The sequence below is a fragment of the Lacerta agilis genome, chromosome 10 (assembly GCF_009819535.1).
Source record: "Lacerta agilis isolate rLacAgi1 chromosome 10, rLacAgi1.pri, whole genome shotgun sequence".
In the NCBI taxonomy this organism is placed as follows: Eukaryota; Metazoa; Chordata; class Lepidosauria; order Squamata; family Lacertidae; genus Lacerta; species Lacerta agilis.
In genome coordinates, this window is record NC_046321.1 from 29,307,492 (window position 1) to 29,328,245 (window position 20,754).

At 41.9% G+C, this 20,754-nt stretch overlaps 1 protein-coding gene across 1 annotated transcript; it reads right to left on the reverse strand.

Annotated features, from left to right (window-relative positions):
- Nucleotides 1–1,115: 1,115 nt before the first annotated feature.
- ST13 (ST13 Hsp70 interacting protein) lies at nt 1,116–20,701 on the reverse strand. Its single transcript, XM_033161573.1, has 12 exons — nt 20,542–20,701; nt 16,670–16,751; nt 14,583–14,655; nt 14,385–14,455; nt 13,589–13,655; nt 12,371–12,455; nt 11,273–11,383; nt 10,593–10,695; nt 7,422–7,538; nt 4,412–4,475; nt 3,347–3,447; nt 1,116–2,702 (listed from the first exon to the last, which is right to left on the reverse strand). The coding sequence occupies exons 1-12, from the start codon at nt 20,649–20,651 to the stop codon at nt 2,574–2,576; spliced, it is 1,113 nt and encodes a 370-aa protein (XP_033017464.1). The 5' UTR covers nt 20,652–20,701; the 3' UTR covers nt 1,116–2,573.
- Between the last annotated feature and the right edge of the window lie 53 nt (nt 20,702–20,754).

A 20,754-nucleotide genomic window follows, 5' to 3' on the forward strand; every position in this document is an offset into this window, starting at 1 on the left:
TGACACTCAGCATCACGTGGCTCCAGGGCCGCCGCGACGTTTCTGCCGGCTCCGCACCAATCAGGCGGCGGCTCGTAATACCTCGGCGCAGGTGGGAAGGCTCGCCTGGCAGAAGGAGCGCTATTCGCCGGCTGCCGCAAGGCAGAAAGGGGAGTGTTCTCTTTACTCCCTGCTCAGGCGCGCGGATATCTGCTGACGGGGGTTACAGCTGTTTCGTTTGTCTGAAAACGGTTCTTCCGTCAACGGCTAGCGCGCAATGAGTGAGGGGGCGGAGAATAAGTGAGGGGGACAAAGCAGCTCGAAGCACCCGCGTCAAAAGGGTGTACAGCGAGGGCGAGGGCAGGCAGTAAAACTTTGCCCGGCAAGTCCTGTCAGGCCCGCAGGAGAGTGAGCACCCGCAGAAAATAAGCCTTGGCAGGGAAACGCAAAAAACGAGGGCGCCGCAGTTTGGCTTTTATCTATTTTAAACTACTGCGAGATGGCCTTGCCTGTGGCCGCTGGGCCGCTTCGATCGGCACACGTACAAGTGCCACACAATACCCGATCTGCATTTGTAGGAACAAGTGGGGAAAGTTGTGCTCTTGCGCTCAAGCGTCCCATGCATTCAGGCTTCCCATAAGCCACTTATGTGAAAATTGGACGTTGGACCAGGTGGGCCTTTGGGCTGATTCAGCAGGCTCATGTATTGTGATTTGCCTTAGATTTCCCCTCATCAACAGGATTCTAGACAAGCTTCTAGACTGGGGAGATTGCAACTGCTGAGATAACTTAAAAGAAGCTGCAGAATGAGAAGAATCTTTATTTGCATCAGCCACTAGCCACAGCACTAAAATAAAATAAAATAAAATGTACTGAAGATAGAGGTAAAAACTTAACTTTTGAAAATACATTTTGGGGGTTTACATCTTATTCTAATTGCCTCCGCTAAAAACATGGCAGTTTTTGCTGTCATCTTTATCTGCTAAAACAAAAGACACAGAAGCAATGGCTGAGCGACCCAGCATGGACAATAATAGAGGGGTAATAACCCCTCCAACTTAAAACTTGGAATAGCTTCCCATGAATTTGTTTTAAGGCTTATATAAGCACCACTTATGCAACAATTAACAAAAGAGATTATTCAAAACCAGTCTTTATTGTTTTTAAAGGCAACTAGAAGTATTTTCAGAACTAATTTTTAAGCAAAAATGGATTCATCTTTTTTCATTCAATGAGATTATTGTTGTATGAAGAAAAAAAACTTTCTGGAGTTTATTTTTAGAAGTGAGTTCCTAAATCTGTTCCGATTTAAACAAACAGAAAGCATACATCACTTATGGGTTCAGACAAAATTACAAGAGCACAGAACAGGAAACATTCAAAAGCCCTAGAAGAGACCAAGACGTAATTATAACAAGGTTTCCAACATTAAGAGCAGGAATCAAAATTTTAGCAGAGAGAAAATAACAGATTTAATTGTATTAGTTATCAATGAACATTTCAGCAAAGTGTCCAATGAATACACATGCTGTAATTATACTGAAGATTTGCCATTCCAACAAAGATATTCCTTCTCTGCCTTTCAAACTCAAGCCCCACAAGTATCAATGTGATAGTATGACAAACAACCCCCTGACCTATAAAAATTAGTATTTGATACTCTAACTAGGATATATGGAAATAGGGAAGTACTCAGCTGCAAAAGATATGTAAGGTTCTGGCAAAAGATATGTAAGTTCATTAGAGCTTCCATGAAATGAGAATCCAGAACTTCACCAGTCTTAGGATCTATGCTGTATATATTCATTCTGAATTATTTAAAGAATGAATGCAACCAATTTGTTTTCCTCCTACAATAAAGGAAAATTAAACCAAGAATAATGTTCAATAGTTACAGAAAGGCTCCTACCTTTTTAAGTTATTCAGCTGACTAATGTTAATAAAAACATTTGCCCCCTACACAACTTGACAGAGACAATTAACAAGTTAATTGGCTCAACATTGATTGTATAAGTAGTCCAGCCTCAACAGCATTTGTACCAACATATTAAAAGCCTAACCCACTGCTGCAGGGATCTGATCTGTGAAGAATCTGATTGCAACTATTTAAGTCACCCTTGTGAATATAAAAAAAGAATATTAATTGTGTATTATTTCTTCCAGTTAAAATAAAAAATACTGATCCTCACTTAGTTAGAACTTAAGAATTGTTACAAGCTCTCACAAAGGAGTTGTTACTGGGAAGCAGAAACCCAACACTATTACTTAAAAAAAATAACCACACGCCCTCCGAAAATAGCCCCCCCCCCAAACACATTTTGGTACAATCTATTGGAAGATTACAATTAATAAAAATTTAAAAGAAACTGTACTACTGTTGAGTAAGACAAACTCCTGGGCAAAGGTGCTGAGAGGGGGAAATGTATTTTTTTGAAATAAAACCTGAATACAATCAAACTGACTGCCATTTCTGAAGCACGGAGGGAGGACGAAAAGGGATTCTACCCAGAGCACCCTAATTCTCTTCTGGGAATTAGAGGTACAATGGTTTGTGTTATTGCAACATCCCCCACCTCTTGCAATGGAAGGGGATTTTAGGGTTGATTTCCAAATTTGGCTGATAGTTTGCCAATGAGATTCATGACTTTGGGGTTATTCTGGTACTTTGACATGTTTGCTGGGTTCTGTGCAACATCCTGGAAAGCTGCCATGACTTCTGGATCCTGTAAAACAAAAAGGGGGGAAATAGCTTGTACTGCTTTATGAAATTAAGTGGGTTTTCATATCCATGTTAAGGTCACAATACAATATAAAATCAAGTATGATAAACCTTAGTGTTATGGGAACTAAGTGTTCTTAACTATATGCCAGTTGTTGTTGGCATCTATCTGTCTTGAGAGACAATGGAGTGCATCTCTGGAGGTGAAATCAAACCTCTGTATTACAAGCACTGAAGTGACCTCACCAGGATGCAAACCTGGGCAGTGTATATGGAGGTCCTGGGCTGTCCAGATGACAAGACCCCCTCTCGGCCTCGAGAACAATTATATAATTATAAATTGTGTGTGTATATATGTATGTGTGTGTGTGTGTGTGTGTGTGTGTGTATAAAACAATTATATAAAAATTGTATTCATAGGCTGTTTAGGCTCATCAAGTAGTATTTCTTGCAGTTAAGATTCCTCTTGTTAAGAGGTGTCATTTGTTATGAAGGCCACATGTTACCTTGAGGCATTTTTAAAGCAGAATAAAAATGACTGAAAATAAATGAATGTTGGAATAATCAACTATTTGGGGGAAGGTCCTTAGAGAACAAGCACAACTCATATGAAGAATCATCATTATTTTACTTGTTCTATATTCTCACCTGCATGGCTGCAAGAACTTCAGGGTCACTGAGAATTTCATTGAGACCAGGCATGCCCCCCATTCCAGGCATGCCACCAGGCATGCCACCAGGAAAATTACCTGAAAATGTAAAGCATAGACTTGGAGCAGGGATCAACAATCTTTCTGGACCAGAGGGCACATTTTGAGAAAGTGTCATGGATGCTAGTCACAAAATGGTTGTCATGAGGGGTGTGGCATAACAAAAAAATTACAGAGTACAGTCATTGCTGCTTTCTCCCCAGCCCCCTGGACAATCTCATGCTTACCATGGGAAGTCAGTTATGTCCTGCTAGATCTGATTGTAGAAGGCACACTATACTGAATACGCACACACAAACCAGTGATGTTGCTGTCTAGTAATGGGAAGCATTCCACAGTACAAGGAAAAATATACAAAGTGGTCACATCACACACACGTGCTTGCACCGAGCACCCAAATAGACCACATATACACATAAATCTCTCTTGTACACACATATGCCACATACTCAAACACAACTCTCTCCCTCTCTCTCTCTGTCCAAGTGCATCCATTCCTCTTTCTGAGACCACACATTCGTATTTCCTGCCCTCCCACCCTTACAGACTGCACCACATACATACCTCTTCTCTCTCTCCAAAGTGCATATGGTCCCTAAAAGCAGTGAGGTGAGCATTTCTGGGGAAGTGCCTACAGATGGCATGCCATCTCCAGAAAGGCTCTCTCTTTAGTTGCAAAGGAGTGAGAGTGTGTGGGGCCAGGATGATATGGGTGAGGCTCTTCAGGTCTCAATAACATCTCCATCTTTTCTAGCCCCCAAGTCACTTTCATGATCTCCTAGGCCACTGCACTGAGTGATTGTTCCTATGAGTAGTTATGTGTTCCCTTCACATATATTCCCTTCTAGCAGCCAAACAACTTTCCCTCTTGCTTAGAAAAACCAAACTTGCGTAAGTACAGCTTTTCTTTTGCCCCAATAGCAACTTAAACAAAATGCTATGACCCAGATCCATTAAGTTACCATCTCTCTGTTGCTATTCATGCTTTGAAATGAACACATACCTGGGAAGCCACCTGGGAAGCCACTAAACTGAGGTCCTCCCGTTTGTCGTCGAGCCTCTTCCTCCTGCAATCAATAAATCATGAGAAAACTTCACATGCTCTCCAACTAATCAAGCTTATATAATAGAAAGCTGAGAAGGCTGTTACAACTGGATCCAAAGCCTACTATATAGACCCTACATGCTCTTCGGTTCTGTAATACTGCTTCACTCCAGGATACTACTGAATTTCTAGGCCCCTGGAAGAGTGAGTTTTGGAAAGAAAATAGTTGTGATATTTATTTTAATGCTCAAGTTTGTTGCTGCTCCCTCAGTGTTTATAGCACTGGACTTCAAACTACAGATAACTCGCATCTTACGCAGCAGGGGTTATGTTCTTGTTCACTGCACGTATAAGCAGCGCAAAGCCAGAACGACCCCTAGAAAACTGTAAAAATAATAAATCACTGCACTCATCAGTGGGTGACAAATAAGGCTCTTAGTCTTCCTCCTCCTCTTCCTTGCTAAATGATGCTTTAGGGAATGATATGAGGACAAGGGGGGTTGCCAGATAGCCGGAAGAAGTGCTTGGCTGTGGTTCAGATCCAGAGGTGGATTGCATGGGCACAAATGCCACTATTGTCTCTTGAATTCATCAAACATTTCCTTGCATGCTCTCAGTGTCTGTAATCCCACGGATGATCTTGAGAATGCATTCCATGAAGGGGTCAAACTCTGCAATCAGATCATTTGTGTGCTTTATGACTTGGAAGAGATGAGAAAATTTCTGCAGGTCTCCACCCTCATCCTCACATTCTAAACTTGATCTGACCAGTTCCTCTAGCTATTCAGCAGTCAATACCTGTTGGCTCTCAATTCGTTCTTCCACTTCTTCCTGGATGAGGTCAACAAAGCCACTAGCACCTACCTGTACAATGCCCTCCACCTCAGTGACAGTGCTTGCAGATCTCTTGAAATCATGCACACATTCCGTCCACAAGTTCCACCAGCATGCATTCACCGTTTCAGGCTTGATTGCATCCACTGCCTGTTTGACATAGGTGACGCAGTGGGTAACGCTGAAGGACACCCAGCATACCGTGGGGTCAAGAGTTGGAATCAGCATCCACTGCATTGCTAATCCAGGTGATGAGCTTTGTGTGAGCAGCCTTGGAGCAGTGAATCACACCTTGATGCAGAGGCTGGACGAGGGATGTCATATGGGGTGGGGGTGGGGAGAACCTCTACCTTGCTGTGTGCAAAGCAGAGTCCTTCAATGCCCAGCATTGCCCATACGCAGCATCACTTTAAACTGCAGTTGTTTCTCTCTAAGGAACTGTCTCACCTCTGGAAAGAAGCAGTTGTGAACCAGTCCAGAAATGATGTCACCCAGGCCTTTTCATTGGATTGCCAAAATACAGGAAGTAGATGCTTCTTGCCTTTTGCACAGGGGTTTTGAGACCTGTACAGCAAGCATGGCTCTGTCCAGCTACAGAGCAGCACAGCTACTCTATCCTTTCCAGCTTTGAAGCCAGGGGCTTGCTTTTCAGCTTTGATAATGCAAGTCTGCTCAGGCATTTTCTTCCAGAGAAGTCCTGTCTCGTCTGCGTTGAAGCCTTGCTCTGGAAGACAGGACTTGTCCAGCAGCTACTTTGGTTGTGCAGAGTATGTTTTCATAGTCTCATTGTCTGCAGATGAGGCCTCCCCTATTGCTTGGACATTCTTCAGGTTGAAGCAGATCTTAAAGCTCTTAAGGCAACCTGAGCTGGCTTTAAATTCCTTGCTGATTCCCAACTGTAGTGAAAAGTTTACGGTGGTCACAGAGGCTGAGAGATTTGTGGCACGAGACACTGCCATCCATAGCAACTTGTTTCTGGTTCATGTCTTCCAGCCACAAGTTCAGTGCCTTCTTTGTCTTCCCCCAAAGCCATGTCTTGCACTTTGCAGCCAGGGATGCACTTACCAGTGGAGGAGCTTCATGCTCCAGCACCGGGGTGGGGTGGGGTGGGGTGGAGGAGAGCAGGCAGGGACGTGGCGCGCCACCAGCAGGGGCATGACACGCTGCCGGGGTGTGTGGCGCCCAGCGCAGGTGGGGTAACAACCACAATGGCACCCTACTGGGATCACGCTGCCGGGGGCGGTGTGCTCCCCCTGCACTCCTCTTCCTCCGCGACTGGTATTTACTGCCACTCCTCCATAGATCTCATTTTCATGCACCTTGATGGCATGGATGCTGTACTCATTCCAGCAATATTTGCATGCCACAGCACACATAGACATGCCAGCTCTCAAGCAGTTCAGCACAGCCCACTTCTTTTCCAGTGTGGGAACCATTCTTCACTTCTTTGGTTTCTCAGCAGCTGATGAGAATGACGTCTTGTGTTTTGCGGCCATTCTGCAGCTCTCTCCAACCACCTCATCCACAATCCAGTCTCCTCCAATGTCTCTCCAAGACCCTCCATAAGTCCTTCAGACCTCTTCCAACCACCTCTTCCAAACTCCTGTGATGTCTCTCCAACCTCCTTCAATCTCCCTCTCCAACTGCTTCTTCAACACTCCAACCTCCCCCAATGTCTGTCCAAACTTCTCCACAAGTCTTTCTGGTCTCTGCCAATCACCCGCTCCAACTCTCTGCTACCTCCTCTTCACACTCAAATGCTTTCACAAAGACTACCGGGATTGTTTTCAGTTTCTTTCTGCTCAGCCATCCCTTTCCACCCCGTGTGTCACATTTTCATGGTATTTAAAAAAAAGAAAAAGAAAAAGAAAATTGGTAATGTGCATAAAGCTGTGATCATGTTAAATATATATAATACGTGTGAGATGTGAGTTACCTGTACAAAAAATAGTTATCATTTTTTGAAGTTCTCTGCAACTAAATACAGACTTGGTTAAAAGACAGACATTCTAAAATATAGGTTAGCATTTGAAACTGTAGAAGCTCCCCTTTTTTAGCCTATTTCCATACACATTTTTAGGATAGAGTTATGCTGGGTTATTTTCCTGTTGTACATGCTTTATTAAGCTCTCACCCTTTGAGCTCTCTCATGTTCCTCTCGAGCTTTCTTTACTCTTTCTATCCTTTCCTTGATTTCTTTTTCTTCACGCTTTCGTTCATATTTTCTTCTGTGTTCCGCAATCTTCTGAGCCTGAAGCACAGAGGGTGGATATTGGTTATATGAATCCAGAGCATCTTTAAAATACCATCTTAGCAATTTACCTACCTCAACTAGTTTTAATAGTTTTTGTATTCTGCCAATTCTTTCTCTATTGCTGCAAATTAGGTATTTAAGACACATACCTTCTCTTCAACAGGCAGCTTAAGATTCAATATATAGCTGAATCCCACAGGATATGAAGTCAGTATTTCACAAGGGGGAAAAACTTGCAGCCTGGGGCTGCTGATGGTATGAGTGAACAGAGTGAAAATGATTATCTAGGCTGTAAAAGTCTAGAAACCTATCGGAGTTTATACTACAACTCATGTGTAAAAATCTTTTGAGAGGTTTGCTTCTAGTGCAGGTTGCTACTGAAAAAGTCTTAAGAATGGAGTGTCTTAACATTTTTCAGCCTCATGGCCACATTGGGTTAGGATCCTCCCCTAACCCAGTACTGTGGTGGAGAGAAATGACCGACCTTCCTCTTTCTGCAGTGCTAAGACCCCTTAGCAATAGGGCCATATTAAGTGGTGAATAGGCACTACTGTGGATGAAGGAGATAAGTAAATTTTCCCAAGGGGTGGTAGGTCACCAGAAATGGTTTGGCAGGCCAAGTCTAGCCTGCAAATTTGCCACCCCTGATCTAGACAACATAGCATATTTAGAAGCCAAAAATGCTAAAACCAATGTTCAAAATGTAAAACGCCAGGGCCTATACTACACACTTGGCATACAAAACTTGAGGCTCTAGGGATATCACATTTGGGTCAGTGGTATCAACAACTAGACATCTCAAAACATGATGTATTGAAAAAAAACATGCCTTCAGTTGTCATCAGTATTTGGCAGCAAAAGCTTAGCATCCACTAAGCTGCTACTTAACACTGCTACTTGTAGAAGCCATTATAGTATTTTACACAGGTTTCAGCTTCCAGATGCTTCTCCAGATATTATAAAGGAAGCCTTTCTGCATCTTTTATCAAAAACTTTAAAGAGACTTTCAGTAGTAGGCTCCCAACTAGGTCAAGCCTCAAATATAGCCCAGTCAGTAGAGAATGAGACTCAAGATCGTGGGTTCAAGCCTGACGTTGGGCAAATGAGCCCTGCATTGAAGGGGGTTGGACTAAATGACCCCTGTGTGTCTAACTCTAAATTCTAGGATTCCAAGTCTGCCCTAGCTGAGCAGTGCTAGAAACTGGGATAGAAAAGCTAGGAGCAAAAAATAAAATAAAAATAGGGGGGGTCGTCCGGCAACACTTTTTAGTTATTATTTTGATATACATGAACTAATACACAATTCACATAAATGACACATTGTTAATATACATTTTAACAGAAATTGTTAATACATGTTTCATTTGGTGTTTAGAACAAAAATATTGGTACCATACACACTACTCTTTATTGTTAAACTCCTTATTAACATATTGTCTATCCTTAACATATACTTCGAGGCTTCAGAGCACATACATTTCAGAAATCCTTGAGTGTCAGCCAGGCACAAAAAATGGCACCCAGACCTTTTGAGGTGTTTGCAAATGGAGAATCTTTGGGCGTGAAATGCGCCTGGCACCCTGCTAATTTCGAACCCTGTGGCTGAGACTAGCCTATCTTACTTGGTCCTCTGTCTTGTGAAATTATACTGTTTCAGTTAGTTGCTCATATTTTTATTATCACTCTCTGTGCTGCAGTTTCAATGAGTGGGAGGAGGGAACTGCCCTAAGGCGTCTTCACAGGAGTTGGTCCTGCTCACCTAGCAACAACAGGCATTTCCTAAACATCCCCACTCGTCTTCACGTGGCAAACAATAAAGCAATAGACATGGAGACTGTAACAATGAGTATGAACAGAGCAGAGGCATTTCATACAACCCTGAAATGCCTTCTCTTCTTTTCATCCATAAAAGCCATGGAGAAGGGGAGACATATGCCATTCTTTAGCAGTTGTCAATGAAGTAAAGAGAGTATGTGGAAGACTCAGGCTTGTTGAGTCAAATTTCCATTCTATCTGTGGGCAACAATACAGTGCAGAGAGCAGCTCCAAATACACAGTGGCAGGGAGAGGAAGCAGAAGCCAGGCTGTCACATCAAAGCTTCAGAAATGTTCCATTATACACATGATTATGAGATGTCAAAATTTATGAACTACTTGATGGGTCTTCCTTTTGTACAAGGTTAAGATTTATCCCTTGCTGATGTCAATCCTAAACTTACAGTAGGAGGGGCAAATCCTTTGGCCCTATGGACACTGCGGAACTAAGACTTCCATCACCCCTAGCAAGCATGGCCAATGGTCAGGAAGATGGGAGTTTAGTTCAAGATCTGGAGGGCCAAAGGTCTATGATCTACAGAATGCCAGACCAGATGAAACAGTACAGTTAAATAATTCTTCAAAAATATTATTTGAATATATAGGCCAGCTTGCAGAAACAAGGAGTGATTCTCTTGAGACAAGGCTGTAGTTAAGAATTTTCTGAACTGTTTGTAATCACAGCTAACAGCACTCCCATGCAGCAATGCAGCAAATCAGTCAAAAAACAATAATGCATTCTAGCCAATGCACTGATCTCAGAGATGATCCACATTTTATGCAGCAGATGTATCTGAAGTTTTTCCACTGTTTCTTTCCCACAAATATTGGGAACACATGCCCATATTATGCACAGACATTTCTCCTTCTGGTGTCATAGGAATTTACTAAGATACATGCAGTGGACACATGGCAAACTTGTCTACTTCCAGCAATCGTCTGGAAGTCAGAGGATGGAACCACAGCATCCTTAGTTTTGAACTATGAGGCCATGCATAATTGAAACAGACACCAATTTCTGAAATAAGTTCTGCCTAACACCACAGAAGACAAACCATGAACAAAGCATTAAATCACTGATATTCCAAGGTACAGTCTGAAGGCACACAAGGCTACCACTCTGTTCAAGCTAAGGAGCTCTGGGGAATCACATATACACAGTGTTCAGTTCCATGAAAAAAGAAAGCCAGGATAGAAAATGTAAGAAAATAAATATGTATTCCTGTTGTCACTCACTCTGGGCTGCACCTCCTTCAGCATGGCACTAGCATCTTCATCATAATCCAGTTTACAGGCTAATGCCAGGTCATGTGCAGACTCCTCCCAGTGACCCAACAGCCTGGCAATGACAAGATTCAAGACATTTTAAAATCAGATTTAACCCATGCCATAAAATGGGGGTGGGCATCCTTTAGTCCAACAACTTCTGAAGACTACAACTCCCAACATCCCTGCATGCTGGCTGGGGATTATGGGGGTTTTGAGTCAAAAAACATCCAGAGGGCCGCATGTTCGTCATTCTTGAGCTAAAAGAAAACCCATGGATATGCACAGCTTGAAAACCACACAGTAACTTTCCAATTCATTATTATGGTACTTGTATTTTTGCAAATCCAAACTGTCCCTTAATTCCAAGTCTTACATTGAAGAAGCAAAGGAGAATTTACAGTGGTAACAGAACAGTACAAAAATATACTTTTATATATATGGTTAAGATTATCTTACCTGCCCTTCACAATAAAGTCTTGGGGCAGGTTGCAACAATTTACAATTATAAAAACAGACACTCATGAGTTGAATCAATTTAATAAAAAATACCAGCTACACAACTAGATTATGTTTAACAGCAAACAAGATGGGAAAGTTTGTATTTTCATTCATCAGAGTACAATGTAAAGAGAGGTTAGTGTCTTTACCTGTGGGCTTTCCCTCGCCATTTGTAAGGCTGTGCTGAATCAGGGTTAATCTGAATGGCTCTATCACAATCTCTGATGGCAGCATTTGGCTTCTGCATTTTCACATAGACACTGTCAACAACAAGGAAATCAAATATGTTTAAGGAACTATCTGCTGCACATTTTTGGGTACTCAGTATAGTCTAGAGATGCTACAAATTACATGACAGTCATGCTGCCTAATCATATTTTTTCCCCTTCCACCGTCCCCCCAACTTCAAGCTGCTTCAGTAATTTGGATACATTCTCTTCTAACAAGTATGTTGAGCTTTTAATGCTCATTTAAAATTTTTCAATAATAATGTGGTTTAATGGCTTATATACTTTTCTTTTTCTAAGATTGGTATTAATGGCATCAAGCACCTATTGCTTCAATTTTTATCTGACAATGACTTCAATGAAGCAACATTAAGCAGAAAGACAATTAGAATTTCAACTGCCAATTTAAATTAGCTAAGTCCTTTAATAAATACACACACTTATCTTCCTTACTCCAGACAAAAATCAAAATTAGGAATATGACATCTAAATTATCTCAAAGTGTGCTAAGAAAAAATAAAATGCTTGCTTTTTCATAAAGTCATTCTGCAATCTGATTTTATGTATACAGGTATGGTAGCATTAAGGACAAGGGAAAGAGAAGAGGTATATGGGAAGGAGAACATGGAACAGGGTCATTAGAAGAAAAGACAACCATGAGCACATAGCAATTTAGAAAACTGGCATTTACACATATTATTTTACAGACTGTCTGGTAAATATTTCCACAACCACCAACAGGACTTATCAGGTGAGTAACAGCACCTCAAAATGTCAAAGACTGTATGTTGCCTTGCAAAGGAGGTTATCAAAATAGATTTAACAAAGAGGCACAAGAGGCTGAACAGTTTTTTTGCAGCCAGGTCAAGGCATATTGTCACATTTTGTACAATATGTACATTTTACTAACAATTCATTTAGCAAGAGAATTCTGGAGTTAATTAGTCTAGACTAAGCTTTGTTTGGGTATATGTAGTTTGGCATCCTCTAATGCACTTGATTTCAAATTTAAAGTCTCACCTGGCTCGTTTGGCATACAAGATAGCCAATTGTGGATTCAACTTGATGGCTTCTGTGAACAAATCAATGGCTTTCTGAAGTTCACCTGAAAATATAAATAAAGCTTCAATTGTACCCCCCAAAAAGAAATCTAAATGATATACTTGTCTCAATTAGGAGTACAGGACATATGGAATAAAGGAAATGGTACATAGTGCCATCAGTCTTGTCTCATTGGCAAGATGCATACATCCTCTTTTGGGACAAGGCACTCAAGTGGATTGCTGCTGTGCAACGCCAGGTTTTCGTAGAGTTTTGTAGACAAATTTAACTTGGTTCCAAGTCCTACTTTGTTGTAGAAACTGCATTGGTCACCTATGTGATAACCAGTGCCAACAGAAGAGGAATGCAACCCTTTTGATACCATCAACTGTGGTATCCCCATGAAATGATTATGTGAAATATATATGGATTGCATTTAGGCAACGGAGCCCAACAACATGTACTTCCTCCCTTGCCTCTTCCGGGGGGGGGGGGGAGAGAAAAAGAGTGTGTGAGAGTGAGGCAGACACACACACCCCTTGGCAGGACCTGCATGGGAGGGGAGCCTGGTAAATGAGAGGCGATTTGCCTGGCCTTCCAATTTATTTTTTTTACTTGCAGGTCAGTGGCCCATAACATAAAGATTTCTCTTTAACCTTGCTTTAAAGCCTTTTACAGCTTGAAACACTGGTCCCTTAAGGACTACTACTTCTCTGTCAACCTACATGGGAGCTGAGATCTTCCCATGCAGGTTGACAGAGAAGCCTTTCTCAGAGTTTCACCACCATGAGCAAACAAGTGGTAGGCAATGCTTCTGACATCCTGGTTACTGAATTCCCCTCCCCAGAAAGTTTGTCTAGTGGCTATAACATCATATTTTAGGTATCTAGACAAGAAGTTTAGTCTCAAGCATTTTAAATAAAATTATTCTTTTTCTGGATCAGATGGGAAATGAAAATATTTTAAAGACAGTCATTCACTGCACTGTCTGAATCGCAGTTATGGTGAATTTGGAACGTGCTTTTGTTTGAATTATGTACTTATTGAAAATACCAACTTCTGAATACTGTTCTCTTAACACTGTGGGAATTAAGAAACTCACAATCTACCCTATAAAATAGACGTATACTAGAATACATATTTTGTTTACCTCTAAAAAGCTTGTCAGGAAAATAATTTTCCTTATAAAGAACTCACCTTCACCTAGTGCATTAATAGCTTCCATCTTTTTTTCATTCGCCTGGTCCATCATTTCTTCCGTTACCTAAAGGAGAGAGAAACAAAGTGACTTCAATTCACACCAAGTATTTGGAAAGCATTCTTAATTCTAGAAATTTTTAAAGGTCTATAGAGTATCAATATACGACTCAACCAAATCTCTGTAAAGGGATATGTGTTTCAAAATTACTTAAAAGCAACTAGAAAAATATCTATCAACAAGAAATTTCTTATTTTTAAAAAGCCACACAGACTATGAAGGAGAGTTGAAATTGTCTTAACTTTTTATTTATTTTTTCATCCTTTAGATCAGTGGCTATTTAGTTACGGTAGAACACAGCTGGCAGTGGTGCACTGGCAGTCTGCTGGTCTGATCCAGCTTAGCAAGCTCTTCCTGCTAGCCCACTAGCTCCCTGTCTCCATTTCGCATGCAATAGGACTGGTGTATTGCACATGTATGTGATACAGAAGTGTATGTGCAGACATGAGATGGCCAGATCCACCTTTGTTTTGGCCACAACCTGGTGACATGGACACAGAAATCTTTCTAAGACGTCAGTTATTTTTCTTAACATTAAAAGGGTAATTTGAAATCCACGTTCTGCATTGGTTTCCTGTATATTAGTACAAATTATATCATGGTGGATTTGTTTAGCTAGCTCTTAAATATTGTAAAGCAATTTTCATGCTGTGCAATCCAGAAATGTTGATTGATCGAAAAAGCTACATGAGGTTTTACAAGAGAGACAGTTCCAATCTCAATTAAGCTTATTACCTCAAGACTTTCATCTCCCATTTCTTGAGGTTCATCATTGTCTGGTTCAATCACTCCTTCATTATCAATTTCTGCAAACAAAAACACCACTAATTAGAAGAATCCTAGTTATTCCCCATAAGAGGCTATAGGAAAAATGAAGCCAAAACGTTGCATCTACAACACGGAAACCACGCAATACAGTACTGAATAACTCACCCACATCACTCTCTTCACTCTCGGGTTCTGATGGCTTTGGTGGTTCCTCTGGCTTCTTTTCTTCTGCTTTCGCCTAATGAGAAGGATATCAAATTATTAGCATGCTCATTTAAAGCTTCGCTTAGGGTGGTACTGTAGGATGTTCAGACAATTCTAGAATACATTATTTTCAGGGACTGAAATGAAGAACTGTTGCACTGTTTTTCCAGCTGGAAAGTTTTAAATTTAAAAGGCGAATATCTCAAAAATGTAATTATGATATTTTGGTTATTTAACTTCTGCTTGCTACAGACTACTGGAAAATCTAGACTTTCCACTGTTCTACAATTCACCTGGGAAGATCTGGAAACATATATAAGTAACACTGAAACATAGGGCAAGGGGCCCCATCAGAAAAGCAGCATATCTGACCAACGAAGTATTTGTTAGCAGAGTCTGATTATCACTGACAGCAATCATCAGCACCACTACTGCCAGTTGTCAGGATTCAAAGAACTGTGCAACTAACTACACACCCAAGGGAACTTTAGACTTCTGCTTTCCAAAGAGCAGAAGCCCTTGCCACATGACAAACCACTTTGGAAGGCGTAAAGACTTTTAAAAAGCCAACAAACACAATGGGGTGACCTCCTGTTCGGGGGATAGTGGAGGGAGGATAAAATGCATCATCTCTAGCTACCTCCCAAAAAAGTAATGTGTATGACATATGCAAGCTCTCCTGCTCTTACCCTTTCCTCCATGTTGGCTGACTCACAACTAGGGCTGGGCGATATCTGGTTTTCAACATCATAATATATCAGCAGCTAAATATCGTGATATACTGATTTATCACGGTGTCTGAAATGTATCTCAGCTGCTGACAGAGATTTATATAGGGCTTTTGTCCATAAATTGTTCCATTTATCCTCTTCAATGTTCATAAAGGTAAAGGTAAAGGGACCCCTGACCATTAGGTCCAGTCGTGTCTGACTCTGGGGTTGTGGTGCTCATCTCGCGTTAATGGCTGAGGGAGCCGGCGTACAGCTTCCGGGTCATGTGGCCAGCATGACTAAGCCGCTTCTGGCGAACCAGAGCAGCACACGGAAACAACGTTTACCTTCCCACAGGAGCGGTACCTATTTATCTATTTGCACTTTGACGTGCTTTCGAACTGCTAGGTGGGCAGGAGCTGGGACCGAGCAACGGGAGCTCACCCCGTCGTGGGGATTGAAACCACTGACCTTCTGATCAACAAGCCCTTAATTCCCAGATTTTGTTGCGGGCAAAATTGGTTTTCAACAAGGGTTTCATATAAAAGGGAAATTAAATTCATAATCATTATACCATATCTTCCCAAATGATTTTTCTGTATAGGCCAGGCATGTCCAACAGGTAGATCGTGATTACCGGTAGATCACTGGATGTTTGCAGTAGATCACTGGTAGATCATTGGCTCCCTCCAGAGAAGCTGAATAACTGTGGCCCTCCTAAAAAAAGCTCAACATTTCACCTCCTCCCTGAAAAAAACTCAACAACTTTGAGCCGAACCCTCAAAAAATGGACCTTCCTAAAAAAAAATCAACAACTTTGACCTGAACCCCCCAAAAGGGGGTAGATCACTGCCAGTTTTTAACTCTGTGAGTAGATCGCAGTCTCCTGAGTGTTGGCCACCCCTGGTATAGGCTAATGGCCCTTTATGTACAGAAGCCTCAAAAAATGATTATCATGGAATCAACCAAGGATGTAGTATCCAACATGCATCTTTAGGTATGTGCAAAGAAAGCCTGAGTAATTACTAATGATCTTGTTGACACATGAAAGAGAGACACACACTGTGGCCAGGGCAGCTGTCTATCAGCTCCATCTGGTAAGCCGGCTGAGACCCTACCTGCCTGCGCAATTTCTTGCGAGAGTGGTACATGCTCTGGTTATCTCCCACTTGAACTACAGGCAACTCCCCATCTGTGTATGTTCTGCATGATTAATAAGACAGCATCCATACTATTGCACGAGATGCAGGTCAATTTTTTATATCAAATTGCACCCTACATTAAGAATTGTATGTACAAACATAAAAGCCATAATCCTAACAAGCGCCTCTCTCTTACCTCATGTGTTCCTTCCGCAGCGCCTTCCGCAGCTCCTTCCTCAGAAGTGTTGCATGGAGCTGGTGGTATTTTACCTCCCATACTTTTTTTTTAAAAAAAGAAAAAGATAGGTGAGATACAGAGTTCGACAGCATTTGGTTTAAGATAAATGAAAAGTATAAACTACTAAGTAACAGTTATCAATGAATATTATTCATGACTAAAGAATAACTGAACAGAAATTCTATTACCTTGAAATTAGTCCTATTTGGTTTTCTGAATTGCTACTCAGGAATGCTTCAGCACAATTTTATGTTATTAGGGTAGAACAACTGAAACCCCTTTAAGCATAGCAATGTCAATTAACTAGCATTTGCATTTGGAGAAAAATAGCTGTGGAAGGTTAAGCATTTGTAGATAGAACTTGTACTTCCACATGCCACAGAATGATTCCACAACACTAAGGAAATTACCCTGAACAAAACACTCCATTTTAACCCATATTTTCAAGTCAGAAGTGTGATATGTACAAAGGTTACAAGCAATAACAATAGAAAAAATATCTCTGTAAAGAGGTGGAATGTATGGTAGATTATCCCCAGAAACTTTCCTAGAGCAAGGGGTGCAGGTGCTCAGCTTGTTCTACATTGTTCTGTACCTCTGATACCACAACTGATTTCCCTAGAACTGGGTGATCCAACACATGACTTGAGGGCTGCATGGAGCCCTTGAGACCTTTTTTGAGGGTCATCAACAACATTTGGTGTCCTGCTCCTTGCACTGCCTTCCCAAAACCGGGTAAACAAGGTGTGAGGCTTTGGGAAGGAGGCATCAGGGCTGGCAAGGGCTCAAATTTTGGCCTCCCCCTGCAGCACAACAATGCAGGGTGTGGTCTGCGGGTTCCATGTCAAAGTACTCTTGTGGCCCACTTGGTCTGAAAGGTTGGACCTCCCTGCCCTAGAATGTACAGCAAAAGGTGGTGGTGGAAATTAAACTTCCTGTTTCAATAAATTAATGGTGCACTTTCCAGAAACATTTACCTGTGAAACACTTCTGAAATGAAAGGAACGTCTCTGACACACTCCTCTAAGAAGAATATTAAATGTGAAATCTAACTGGAAAAAATTAACCCAGAAGAGTAACAACCAAATAAGAACTACTAATATTCTCTGGCCACCCTATTTGATTTACAGTTTCACTGCTGACTTTGTTAGAAAGACTTTACCATTCAAAAACTAAGTGATACTTTTATAGCCAATTGTAGTATGAGTTAGGCATACCTAAGTCCATTGATTACTAAGCATGCAAGGCCTCCTAATGCTACAAGACTGTGTTATTAAACAACTACAGTATCTGATTCAAAAATAAAAACCATTTCACACACAGAGAAAGAGATTCCAAATGAACAAGCTCTACCACTCCAGCAGAAAACCTGAAATCTTACTACCCAATAGACCAGGGGTCAGCAAATTTTTTCAGCAGGGGGGCCGGTCCACTGTCCCTCAGACCTTGTGGGGGGACAGACTATATTTTTTTGGGGGGGGAAACGAATTCCTATGCCCCACAAATAACCCAGAGATGCATTTTAAATAAAAGCACACATTTTACTCATGTAAAAACATGATGATTCCCGGACCGCCTGCGGGCTGCATTTAGAAGGCGATTGGGCCAGATCTGGGCCCTGGGCCTTAGTTTGCCTACCCATACAATAGCTACAGGTTACCTTAGTGAGTAAACACAGCAGTGACTGTTTCTACACTCCTTCACAGCATAGCTCTTTCAGCCACAACTCTTTCTACACCCCACCCACCACAGCATGTAATGCAAGCTTTTGCACTGTCATGGAACCATACTTTAAGGTCTGTAGAAGCCAAAGCTGGACTGCTTTTCTTCACAGAAATCATCAACATTATTACTTGAGGGTTTTTTCCTGGGCTATGAAACAGGACTCCATAATGGTTTTTAATTCATTTAGCTAGAATGTGGTTGGCTGCATAAATGGCACTCTTGGCAATGTAACACTGATTGCTTTCAAGCAGGATCTGAAATCATGGAGGGGATATTAGAGAACCATCTGGAAAATTTTAACAAACAATTTTACTATTGTACAGATTTTGGTAAGTAATCCAGTTAAATGTTTTTAGCCATGCTTACAACAATATGAAAGAAGCTCTGTCTACCTTAGTTTTACATAAATTGAATACTAAATCTAAAAACAGTTACATATTGGTATGAGTTGGTGGGGAGAAAGTAGGCTCTATGTGAGATCCTTCTAATCTAAACCATGGATCTAGCAAGTGTTAAAATATAAGCTAGGCTAGCTTCCTGTGTTGAGGTGAAAATCTAGGTGATGAGGCATTAAGGGAAACAAAGAAAAGGGGTTCTGTGTGAGAAGGCAAATGGGTGGTGCCCTTCCCCCAGCTCCATTAGTTAAAAGGACAAAGCTGGAGTTTAGAGCTGAGTTGCAATGATGTGACCTAGAAGTAAAGCTGCAAGCTGGTGAGAGAGTCAGAGCAAGGTTTGATTTCTGTTTGAATCCCCTCCATTGTAGGTTCAGGTTGCATATATGTGTAACTAAACCATATATCATAAAAACATATTTTAAAAATGTCCAGTAGCACCTTAGAGACCAACTAAGTTTGTTCTTGGTATAAGCTTTCGTGTGCATGCACACTTCTTCAGATGCATGCACACAAAAGCTTATACCAAGAACAAACTTAGTTGGTGTCTAAGGTGCTACTGGACAATTTTTTTATATATGTTTCGACTGTGTCAGAACAACACAGCTACCTGCCTGAATCATATATCATAAAGACACCAAAGTATCAGCTGTGTCTCATTCCAGAAGGAAACAAAACCCTGGGTAAGCTCCTGGAACCCCTGGAATCTTGCCTGCTCCAAGATTGGAGTGGCATCCAACGTTATATTTGTACAATCAAAGGTGCATTGTGGCTTGTGTTACACACACTTCCACAAAAAGTCGTTTGATAAATACAGTCGTTTTTTCTAAAAGATGAAATAACAATCCTAAGCAACTCTGTTTAAGGCTACTCCAAAACGCATGCTTTTTTCAACAAAGAAAGAACTTCTAGGTGGAAAGAAAAACATAGGCAAAAATGTGCCTGGCATGTAGATTATAATGTTTGTTTTTCACTAAATGTGCTCTGGTGCAGTAACTGGGGACAATATTCCAGCATCAAAATACATATGACAGGTAAAGAAAGTGCAACACATGAGTGATCATCATAATGATCTGAAAGCTTTCTCTTATCCTTTCCTCAGGCAAGAAACAACGTTTTCTGTGCAGCAGAAATGTTCGTACACCGAGGGGATTAAAAAGCACATGTTAATTGTAACAGCCTGAAACCCTTTCCTTGCCGAGAAAGGGGAGGGGGGAAAGTGGAGTAACTGGACGTGAGAAGAACAGGTTTCCAATGACACGGCTAGGCCTTCCGTCCAGAAATCCGGCCACCCGTCCCTCAAACAGCCTCGGGTTCCAGGGAAAGGATTGAACACCCAAACCAAAGCAGGCACCTTTCGCAAGGCAAATAAATTATTCTGAAGAATTCCCCACCTTTCCAGCCCCATACAAGTCCCTGCAACTCCTACAGCTCCGCGCCTTTCAAGCCCGATCTCTCATTATCGAGGCCTTGATCCAGATTTCGCCGCCCACAGAACAATCCCCCTCCCGCCAAAAACAAAAGCCCATCCCAGCAGCCCCCCCCCCAGAAGCCCTACCGTCCGAAAACTGAGCACACTTTCATCACCTGAAGACGGGGATGAGGGGGAGAGAGAGAGGAAGGAACGAGGATACGGAGGACCCCACTCTCCCCCTCTACCCCCTGCTCCCCCTCCTCCAGCGCCGCCCCATGAGGGGCTTCCCTCCGACTTACCCCTCCACCCAGTCGCGGAAGAAACGCAGGTCGTCGCTGTGCAGGATGGCCGGGTTCTCCTTGCAGAGTTTCACGAAGGCCCGCAGCTCGCTCACTTTCCGCAGGTCCATGGCTCGCCCACTTCCCTTCCGCGCGTCCCCCTCGCCGCTGCTGCAGCTACTGCGGTGGTTGCCGCTGCCGCTGCCGCCGCTTGAGCTTCCCTCCAAAGTGGAG

Coding starts and splice junctions, on each gene's coding strand:
- ST13 (XM_033161573.1), bottom strand. CDS start 20,651: ATGGACCTGCGGAAAGTGAGCGAGCTGCGGGCCTTCGTGAAACTCTGC. Junction 16,752..20,541: donor TTCCGCGACTGGGTGGAGGG/GTAAGTCGGAGG, acceptor TTAAAAAAAAAG/TATGGGAGGTAAAATACCAC. Junction 12,456..13,588: donor TATTAATGCACTAGGTGAAG/GTGAGTTCTTTA, acceptor TTATATTTTCAG/GTGAACTTCAGAAAGCCATT.